Source organism: Lolium perenne, chromosome 7 (assembly GCF_019359855.2).
Source record: "Lolium perenne isolate Kyuss_39 chromosome 7, Kyuss_2.0, whole genome shotgun sequence".
Lineage (NCBI taxonomy): Eukaryota > Viridiplantae > Streptophyta > Magnoliopsida > Poales > Poaceae > Lolium > Lolium perenne.
The window spans coordinates 92,397,573-92,408,640 of NC_067250.2; the positions used below are offsets into that span (position 1 = coordinate 92,397,573).

At 50.6% G+C, this 11,068-nt stretch overlaps 1 protein-coding gene across 1 annotated transcript; it reads right to left on the reverse strand.

Moving 5' to 3' along the window:
- Nucleotides 1-2,993: 2,993 nt before the first annotated feature.
- Nucleotides 2,994-5,111, reverse strand: LOC127316657 (UDP-glucuronate 4-epimerase 6). Its single transcript, XM_051347103.1, has one exon. The coding sequence runs from the start codon at nt 5,004-5,006 to the stop codon at nt 3,528-3,530; it is 1,479 nt and encodes a 492-aa protein (XP_051203063.1). The 5' UTR covers nt 5,007-5,111; the 3' UTR covers nt 2,994-3,527.
- Between the last annotated feature and the right edge of the window lie 5,957 nt (nt 5,112-11,068).

An 11,068-nucleotide genomic window follows, 5' to 3' on the forward strand; every position in this document is an offset into this window, starting at 1 on the left:
AACTATGAACTAGGGTTTATCTTAAACGTGATCTGAACCTATTATGCTGGCGTCCTGGGCACTTATATAGGAGTTCAGGACGACCAGAAGTCGAGAAAATACAATAATGACCGACCCAGATCGGGATCTGGCCGAGACTGACTCGGACACGGCCGGACTGGGGGCCGGTCGACCGGGCTAGGAACCGGCGTACACGTACATTACACCCACCCGGTTGGCACCGGCGCGGGAGCCGGCGGGCGCCGGGCTTATCCGGCGTGGGAGCCGGTTGGACCGGCCGTGGGGCCGGGCGGCCGGCGTGGCAGCCGGTCGTGCCGGACGTAGTGCCGGCCTGGACTTCGTCTTCCTCCCTTGCGCATGCCTCCCTCTCCTCCCTCGCGCGTCCATGAGGTGTCTTCATGTCGAGAGTATAAAATTCTCATCAATCAAAGTATCGTTTAAGAACAAGTTCACATGTTGTTTTAGTAGCTTCGCACGAACTCTTGTCTTAGGTCCAATTCTGACTTCATTGGACTTGAGCTTCACAGCAACATCTTCTTCATCTTGCAATGACGGAGGTAGTGGTTTGGTAGGGATGTCCTCATCAATCGTGGATGCGGGACACGTGTCGATGATGTAGATCGGGATGGCGCAGGGTTGCCTTTGTAGTGCTATAAAGGGCGTCGGAAAAAAAGAGGGGATATGGACATCCTTTCTTTCATTCGCAGCTTCTTCTTCCTCCGTATATCTTATTGGCACCGCAATCCTAAAAACCTAATTCTTGCGCGCTTGCAACCCTCAGCTATGGGGAAATCACCAGAGGCGGCGATGAAGCAAGGTCATGGGCGTCTTCGCAGTAGTAAAATAAGCCGAAGATCGCTCCCTCTGCTGTTGTGGGCGGGGTGGCGGAGAAGCGCGAGTGCACTCGTCCATGTTGCAGCAAGAACAAACCCAAGATCATCCCTGTCGCGCCCGTAGGAGAAGTGGCCGAGGAGCATGCCCCCGACCATCCTCTCCAGGATATGCACGTCCAAGGCCAAGTCTGCGCGGCAGGCCCTAGTCGGGTTCTCTTTCCTCCTCTAGAGTTTCCCCCAAGGAAGATCAGCTCGGGGTACCGGGCTTTGAGTTCTTTGTCTTTGTAGGAGAGGAAACTTTGGAGCACCTGAAGCTCTCTGAGGAGTTTGTCAAGGCCATTGCTGGGTAGGAGTCTAACCATGCCTCTCTGAAGGAGTCCAGCAAAGGCCAACGAACATGGAGGCAGATGGTGTACTTCGACGAGGAAGGACACATGTTCTTCACCAATGACTGGAAATAATTTTTTTTCCTTCGCCTACGGCCTTGAGCCCGGGTTCCTTTTGACGTTCCATCATTGTCAAGGTACCCACAACTTCACCGTCAAGATCTTCAACGATCTTATGTGCCGTCACCACTACCTTTCGGTGGAGAAGTAAAAAGGCCAGAGGAGCTCGCATCTGCATGGTCTCCTTGTGCCACATCAGCAAATACGATACTCTACGTCCCGCAGTGACCGTCGATGCGCCTCTTAGCTGTATTTAGTGACCGTACAGTGCGTATTCAGAGTACAATGATGGAGGCGGGTAAGGGTGTGGAGTGAGTTCAGTGATGCCTGATGTATTTTACTCGCAGGTGAATAGTAACAAAGGAGCTCACCCAACTCACCTCAGGTCACAACTTGTGCAAATGGTGAGGCACAATGGGACCCTAGGTCAGGAAGAGGTCAATATCTGCCTAGCTTTATGCTGAATGCAAGTCAAACTGTCAAAGACTGCTAACTTCTCCAGCTCATCGTTGTCCTTCGGGACCAAACTTTTGGTGCGGTAGCAGCAGCCAGCTGCAACAGCCAAGACAAGTTGGAGTACTATCTGTACTGGGTATTGAGCAATGCAGCTCGAGTAGTCAAGAGGTAGCAGACGTTTTACATTTATCAGTCCCTCACCGAGTACGAAATTTATTAGTTGTAAAGTAGTGCTAGTAGTAAATTCAGATAGTAATGCTGTATTAACAACTATAACTTTTTGACTTGAACCAGACAAGCAGTTGAGAACATCTTCAATTTGTTCAACTGATAAAGGGATTGGCCTAGAGCCCTGCACCAGCACAAGCGTACAAAGAATGCCAGCCACAATTTTTTTCAACACAGGTCAAGCTTGAGGTATTCAGATCCGGAATTCCAGATCGTCTCAGCGGCCTGTTCATCATGAATGCTGTCTCTATGCTGAAAAACCGTGAGCTGACAGGCAGGTTTTGCAATCTGTTCTTCATTCTCCATCACCACCATTCTGAATTCAGACTATCGGAGGCCTCTTAGCTGTGTTCACATATATGCTGGTGGGCTGTATTATCCTCTGCAATGTGGTCCTACTAGCTTGGGCAGGCATACATTGCATTTCTTTTCAAATTTTGGCACATCCTTGGAGCAGCATGGTACGAAATGCAGGCTTATCTAGATCGAATGGCCCATCCAAGGAGCGAAGGTTAGGCAAGTGAGGACAGGAATCGTGTCCTTGGAGCATGATGCTAGGCATCAGAGTGGGCAGATGCCATGGAGATTAATAGGGTTTAGCAAGAATCCTAAGTTCATAATGCTTCTGATGTACGATGCAGTTCAGTTAGATCATTCCTGGCCATCAGAGGATTCAGACGGCCTGGTTAACTAGAATCTGCATTAGTTCAGTTTCAGACACTGTTCCCACAGATTTCACTAGCAAGAAACATTGTTCTTGGAACATCACTGTACGAAAAGCTGGCGTGATGCTACCGGGGAAAGAATCAGCACCAAGTCCAAAGCTGAATCAAATTCATTCACACCCTCAACCTGCCACCAACCTCATCAGTACCTCACATATATTGCCACATAAATTAGAAGCAAACATACGCAAAAGTCACGGACACTCCACATGCAGCAAGATGGTTTGGTTCAGAGAACAAAGACCCAAAGAGCTGGACAGATTTTATACATATGCAGAAATAAATTGCACCAAATCCACCGCCAAGATTTAAAGTAGTATATTTTTGGCAGTCTGGAAATCTGCAAACTGTTTGGACTTACATCCACCACAGCTTCTTGTGTTCTTGACATGAGTGCATGATCATTCACAGTTCACAAATCACGATACCAGTCAACCACAAATGAACAAGAACAAGACAGTGAATGGCAAAAATATGTAAAAATTGAGGAAAAAAAACAATCTCCTGAACCAAAAGGAAGCCAGTGACTTCATCTTTCTTGTGTCCTGGTTCCTTTATTGGCTCATGTCATCTTCTTACCTATACCCACCCAATCTCTTTTTCTCTAAATAGTTTAGTATGCGTATGCTATGAAGAAGGAATCCGTTTCCTTTGGCTTTCCAACTCCATGATTCCCTTCCCACTGAGCTCTAGCATGGTTGCATCATGGAGAAAAAAGAGAAGCAACAATGGCTTAAACAATGGGGATGCACCTGCAAAGTTGTGCAAGACAACTGCCAGCCTCCAAGGAGAGCAGAGTACACACGCTCGGTGGACGGCCGTGCCGGGCCGGGGACACCTCATGACGCCGCGGACATGGCGCCCGTTGATTTCCTCTTGGTAGGCTTGCCGGCGCTGGCATTGACCTTGCCGCCCTTGGCGAGCTTCGCGGGGTCGATCTTGTAGTACTTGAGGAACCATTGGACGAACTGCCGGAGGCCGGCGTCGAGGGAGGTGGTGGGGTGGTAGCCGAAGTCGCGCGCGGCGTGGCTGACGTTGGCGTGCGTGAAGGGCACGTCGCCGTTGCTCGGCATCGTGACGACGCGCTTGTTGGCCTTCTTGCCGAGGAGCTTCTCGAGGATGGTGACCATGCGGGTGACGGGCACCGGCGAGGTGTTGCCGAGGTTGTAGACGCGGAGGGGCGCCGGCCCGCGCTTCTTGCCAGACTTGGAGCCGGTGCTCTTACCGGCCGTGTCGAGCGCGCCGATGCAGCCCTGGACGACGTCGTCGATGTAGGTGAAGTCGCGGCGGACGTCGGTGCCGTCGGCGGCGCGGAAGAGCGTGATGGGCTTGCCGGCGACGATGCTGTGGGCGAAGGAGAAGTAGGCCATGTCGGGGCGTCCCCAGGGGCCGTACACCGTGAAGAAGCGGAGGCCGGTGATGGAGAGGCCGTAGATGTGGTTGTAGGCGTGCGCGATGGCCTCGCCGGCCTTCTTGGTGGCCGCGTACAGCGACGCCGGGCGGTCCGTGCGGTGCTCCTCGGAGAAGGGCGCGTCGGTGTTGAGCCCATACACGGACGAGGACGACGCCCACACGATCGCCGGCTGCGGGTCGGCGTGCCTGGCGGCGGCCTCGAAGACGCCGACGAGGCCGGCGACGTTGGAGGCCACGTACGCCTGCGGCGCCCGCATCGCGTACCGCACGCCCGCCTGCGCGGCGAGGTGCAGGACGTGCGTGAAGGGCACGGCCGCGAAGAGGCGCTCGAGCAGGGCGGCGTCGTTGATGTCGGCGCCGAGGACCACCACCCCGCGCGAGGCCAGCAGGCGCTGCCGCGCGCGCTTCAGGGCCGGGTCGTAGTAGGCGTTGAAGTTGTCGAGGCCGAGCACGCCGTCGCCGCGCGCCCTGAGCGCCAGCGCGCAGTGCGCGCCCACGAACCCGGCCGCGCCCGTCACCAGCACCGACATGCCCCCGTCCCGCCGCGGCGTGGCGCTCCGACGCACCTCCCGCTCCCACGCGGCGCCACCGTAGGCCGACGATGACCCGAGCAGGTTCCGGTGCGGCGGCCTCGACCGAGGCGAGGAGGAGGAGGAGGATGAGAGGCGGAAGGAGTGGGAGAGGAGGGAGGGGTAGTGCACGGCGAAGAGGCAGACGAGGGCGAGCGTGGCGAGGATGGTGGCGCGGAAGAGGAGGTGGGAGGACGCGGAGACGATCTTGGCGCTCGCGGCGCGCCGCATCAGCTGGCCGCCGCCGCTGGCGTACCGGTCGAGCTTGACGCCCTTGGCGGCCGCGTCCACATTGGCCGCCGACGACGACGACGACGAAGATGGGTGCGGCGGCATTTACTCCGTACTGTGCTGGCTCACGGGCTCACGTACGGTACGGCTTAGCCAGCTCCGCGGCGCGCGCGTCGAGTGGAGTGGAGTGTAGCTAGTGAATGTGAGTGAGAGTGTCACTGAGAGTGAGCTATAATAAGGCGGACGGGACCGGGGCCTTGAGGACGCGGCATTGCTCGATTTGTTTGCTACTCCTCCGTTTACCTCCAAAAGGATCTCTGCTCGATTCGCTCTGAGCCTCTGACTTTACTGTGGGCTGTCGTGGTGTTGCTGGTGCGTCGAGAAGGAGAACGGAGACTCGAGTTTTTATCTGCTTTGCCAGGTAGTGGCCGCCCAATCAACGCAAACGCATAGAGATTGCTGCTGAAATAGTACTAGTTCCCGCGTTTTCTCCCACTGTATCTGTCTGCAGGTTTGACTCCCCGAGGACTAGGCCTTTTCTCTGCTCACCACAAAAGCACGAGTTCTCTCTTATATTTTATTTATTTATTGATAAATAATATATTATTATCACGAATATACAATTACACCTGAACTTTGCAAAGATGTAATAACCTAATAGCAGTACAGATGCACACAACCCATAAAAAAAAGAAAAAAATGAATAAAAAGTCCCTGGTTCTGGTTCTTGTTGCAGCAACACAAACACCTAAGAAAACATCACAAGTCCGACTTCTCCATAAGCAACATTCTCAAGAAGAAAACAATGTACATGCATTATTATCGTCTGATCATAGATCTTAGGTTTCACCTTGGATAAAGTCTCCGCCCTCAAAGCAATGTCTTTAATAAGGCCATTGTCACACACAATCAATTAAGACCAAACCTTGAACCCTGAGAGGTAAGATAATGAAATTTACCTATGTTGTCGTCCCCACTTGCATATTGCTGCCACGCACCCCGAAATATCAACCAAGTTCCTCATCGCCGCAAATACTCGAACCACCATTACTAGTTCTCAGGTCTCGATTTCAGTGCCATTCTCCGTCTCTAACTTCACCATGGAATGAAAGATTTAGCCTCGTTTTATTACTTTCATGTTTGTACCAAAGAGAAGAATACCATCCACATACAAACACAGTATAACACCTTCGCCCCACCATGATGATAGTAAACGCACTTATCAGCCTCATTAACAGCAAAACCTACAGAAGTTAAAGTCCTCTCAAACTTCTCACGCCATTGCGTAGGTGCTTGTTTCAGGTCGTATAAGGATTTCAGCAACTTGCACACCTTTTTTTCTTCAGTTTTTACTACAAATCCATCATGCTCATCCATATAGATTTCCTCTTCCAACTCTCCATTAATTGAGGAAATCTATCTTTACATTTATTTGATGGACGATAAGACCATAGGTGGCCGACATGGACAATAGTACTCGAATGGTGGTTAGTCTAGCGACAGGTGAATAGGTGTTGAAGTAATCTTTGCCTTCTCTCTATGTGTAGCCTTTCGCTACAAGTCGTGCCTTGTACTTCTCAATAGTACCATCAGGTCTTAGCTTATTCTTGAACAGCCCATTTACAGCTCACATGTTTACAACCATGGGGTCGTTCGGATAGCTCCCATGTGTCATTAGAAAGAATCGAGTCCATCTCATTATGGACAGCTTCTTTCCAGTCGTATGTATCTGAAGATGCATATTCCTCTGCAATGGACGTGGGTGTATCATCCACAAGGTACACAATGAAATCATCACCAAAGGATTTTGCAAGCCTCTATCTCTTGCTCCGTGTACGAACTTAATTGTCATCCTTCTCAATAATATCCTCATGTGATTGTTCAAAATACTCATCAAATGTACTAGATTCAGAAATTATCTCAGTATAAATTCTAGTAATGTTATGCATATCTTTCATAGGAAACATATTCTCAAAAAATGTTGCATCACGAGATTTCATAATAGTATCAACATGTATATCAGTTACCTCAGATTTAACTACTAAAAATCTATATCCTACGCTTCTGTTGCCTGCCAAAACCCACCGGCGAGCAGCGACGAACAACACGAAGAGCCGGGAGGCTTCCAAGACGGCTGGTGGGCCCTGGTCCCTCGGTCGACGGCCCGCAATGCTCTGGCACACGTCCTGGCGGTTGCAAGGGCGTGCCACCTGACCTATACCTGGTCAGGAAGGTGTTGGATCGCTTCGATTAGTTTCCTGCATGGTAGACACGTAAACATTAAATGAGCCTCGATCAGCTCTCAGGTTACCCTTCTCATCGGCTCAAAGAGCCGATTGACCCATGGTTCATGTTAGATTTTGCAATAACATGGGTGTCCTGCTTCATTAATATTAAGCTAAATCGATCTACGACAGTTTAGGGTTTTCACCGTATAACCGGAGCATCCTACACGTAGTTGAGCCTAGTAGATACGAAAGATGGTGGAAAACTAACCCTAAAAGAGGCCTAAAAACCAACATAGCGTCGATTCCCGGAACATCCCTTCTAGGATCGGTAAGCCATACCTAGCGCACTACCGGATCGTTCAACCCGTTTGCAAGGCCTAACCATACGGATATCAAACCAATCCTTGCAGAACAAGGAGCAACTATAACAGATCAAATCTACTAAATAAAGATGAAGCAAGATGCCGCCCTTACACCTAAGATAGGTGTAAGGACGGCTAGACATCGAGGGGCAGCATAGCTAAGCAAGCATATCAGAAGAACAACGATGCAAGCCCCAAAACATCCACGATAAGTAGTGTTACTCGCCATCAACAAGGCTTCAGAACGAGTAACACCAGATAACGAATAAACCCGTACTGCCTAGATCGCAAGATGCGATCTAGGCAGCATGATGCTTACCCGGAAGAAACCCTCGAAACAAGGGGTGGCGATGCGCCTAGATTGTGTTTGTTGTGAACGTGGTCGTCCTCCTTTCTCAGTAACCCTAGGTACATATTTATAGTCCGTAGACTTTCTATCTTTGGAATACACCTAACCGTGTACGAGCTAAACTCTATCTCTTAATTCTAAACTAAGATGCAATCTACTATAATGTACAGATACACGGGCAATCTAGCCCAAACTCTCGTGCAAGGCCGCTTCAGAGACGCTCCACGTGTATATCCTCCAAGCCCATCTCAATTACGGCCCATCTCCTGATTTGGCCAAAATCCGGTGATAACACATGCCCCCCTGGTTTTGGTAATGATAATTTCAAAACCACTCTGTTTTTCTTCGTAGGGTCACGTCGTGGCAGAGCAGAATCGCTTCAGTATCTTTCCATCATGATGCCCTATCTTCTCAACTTCTGCACGATTGACAGTTTTGGCACCGCGTCCTCGGAAACCGCCGTAGCATTAAATCTCCACTATATCCCCTTTATTTAACCGCATCGAGCAGTTCATCTCTTCATTCCCCTGCTCCGTACTAGCCATCGGCAAAAAAAACCCCTCTGCAGCCATGTCTTCCTCTTCCTCCTCTGCCTCTTCCGGCCTTTCCTTCCGCTCCTCCTCCTCCAGCGAGCTAGAGCCGGAAGTCAATCTGATGGCCATATACGAGGCTCTCGCCCCCGAGTATTGGGACGCGAGGGATTGGGACTCCTCCATCGAGTCAGAGGGCGACGAGCCCCTCACCGACGGGGAAGAAGACCTCCAGTTCCTCGTTGACGGGGAGCTGGAGGCGGCAAGCGACGACGACTTCTTCTCATGGGAGGCAGACCTCTCCTCCGATGAAGAGGAAGAAGAAACGGAGGAGGACTCCTCCTCCGCGGAGTACCCACCGGCCAAGCGCTTCTGCGCCGGGTCGGATGACGATGACGACGACGACGACGACGAGGAGGAGGACGAAGCTCCTGCCAGCGGCTTCATCAGCAGCGACGAGGACGCCGCCGGCAGCAGCGCCGACAACGGCAAGGACGGCGACGACGAGGGCAGCGACGGCCCTTAGATTAGGGAGTAGTGCAGGGCTAGTAGTGGTAGTGCATTAGGCATCGGGCGATCCTTTTGAGAGCCATCGGCTCTTCCTTGTAAAATCTTTCTGTTAATCAATGGAGAATGTTCCTCCAATTTGATTTTCCAATTGTCCAATTCTAATCTTCCGATTGTCAAAGTAGGTCAACGCACCAAGAACCGATAGCAGCGTATCGGTCTTTCACCATCAAACGCCCATAAGGCTAACCCGATAACCAAATTAGACAGGTTCAAGCAGATATTCCCAAAATTCAGATGATAACTTGATACCTGCTCACAATATTCTGTAGCTCTAGAGTCGATGGCTGTGCATCGGCTGTTTTGTTCTCAAGTCGATGTCTGTGCATCGGCTGTACCTAGCATCCTGTTGCTTTGCACATATATTTCTTTTTATCGGCCGATTTCATGCATCGGCCCCCATATCCCACTGTCCATCATCCCACATACTTGGGAAATACTTCTTGAGATGCTGGCCATTGACAGCCACTGGGAACTTCACCCCATCCAACTGCTCGAGCATGTATGCATTCCCCTTTAAAACTTGGTCGACTTTGTACGGCCCGTGCCAATTTGGAGACCATTTACCATACGCTTTATCCTTAGTCCCCAACGGCAACACAGCTTCCCATACCAGATCACCAACGTGGAACTCCTTCGGTCTCACCTTCTTATTATATGCGCGAGCTACCTTGGCTTTGTTTTCCTTGATTTTCTCAAGCGACCATAATCTGAGTTCCGTTACATCCTCAATGCTGCCACTCATCAGGGCTGCATATTCTTCAGTTGTTAAATCATTCTGAAACGTAGTCCGTCTCGAGCCAGCCGTGATTTCCCAGGGCAACACAGCTTCTTGTCCGTAGACCAGATGGTATGGCGAGGTCTTTATTGCTCCATGACACGACATGCGATAAGCCCACAAAGACTCTGACAACACCTCGTGCCAACGTCTAGGATACTCATCAATTTTCCTCTTAATCAGCTTGATAAGGCTCTTGTTGGACGCTTCAGCTTGCCCATTTGCTTGAGCATAGTATGGAGATGATCGGATCAGCTTGATTCCCGTGTCCTCGCAGAACTTTCTAAGCTCCTTAGAAACGAAAACCGAACCTCCATCGGTCGTGATAGTCTGGGGAATCCCGAATCTATGAATGACATGCTCCTTCACAAAACTGATGACATCTTTGGATGCTACTGACTTCATAGGGACAGCCTCCACCCACTTAGTAAAATAATCTGTAATGGCCAGAACCCACTCATGGCCTTTGCTCGATGGAGGATGAATTTTGCCGATCAGATCCATGCCCCAACCTCGAAATGGCCAAGGTTTGATGATGGGGTTCATCGCTGATGCAGGTACCATCTGAATACTCCCAAACCTCTGACATGCTTGACACCCTTTATAGTACTTAAAACAATCCTCAAGCATGGTGGGCCAATAAAATCCCGATCGCCTGATCAGCCATTTCATCTTATGAGCCGATTGATGCGTTCCACAGGCACCTTCATGTACCTCATGTAAGAGCCGATTGGACTCGGCTGGTCCCAAACATTTGAGAAGTAACCCTTCCAACGTCCTGTAGAACATGTCGTCCCCAATTAGGACGTACTTCATGGCCTTGTATCTTATCCGTTTAGGTGCCCCCCGAGCCGAATCTTTCAAGTAATTGAAAATATCGGCTCTCCAGTCATCTGGTTCCATGAACTGCACTTGGACATCGGTTCCATCTGCTACATCCTTGTATCCGGATGCCATCTGTGCGAGATCGTTCGCCTCGGTATTCTGCGACCTTGGGATCCAATTGAAATTTATATACCTGAACTGTGTCATCAGCTCACGGCATTGCATCCATAATGGGAAGAGCGACTCGCTCTCACATTTGTATTCTTCCGTGAGTTGGGAAATCACCAATTTGGAGTCTCCAAAAATTTCTACTGCTTCTGCCCCGGCTTCAAATAGCAACTCCATTCCCTTGCATATTGCTTCATACTCAGCGACATTGTTGGTGCAAGGGGTAGATAACCTGATGGAGAAGGAATATGTTGCCCCCCGAGGCGACACGAGTAGAATACCGATGCCGCAACCATCCTCACAAGCCGATCCATCGAAGAACATGGCCCATGCACGTACAGTCAGTGCTGCTACATCAGT

Excerpts from the sequence above, each read along its gene's own strand:
- LOC127316657 (XM_051347103.1), bottom strand. The coding sequence starts at position 5,006 with ATGCCGCCGCACCCATCTTCGTCGTCGTCGTCGTCGGCGGCCAATGTG.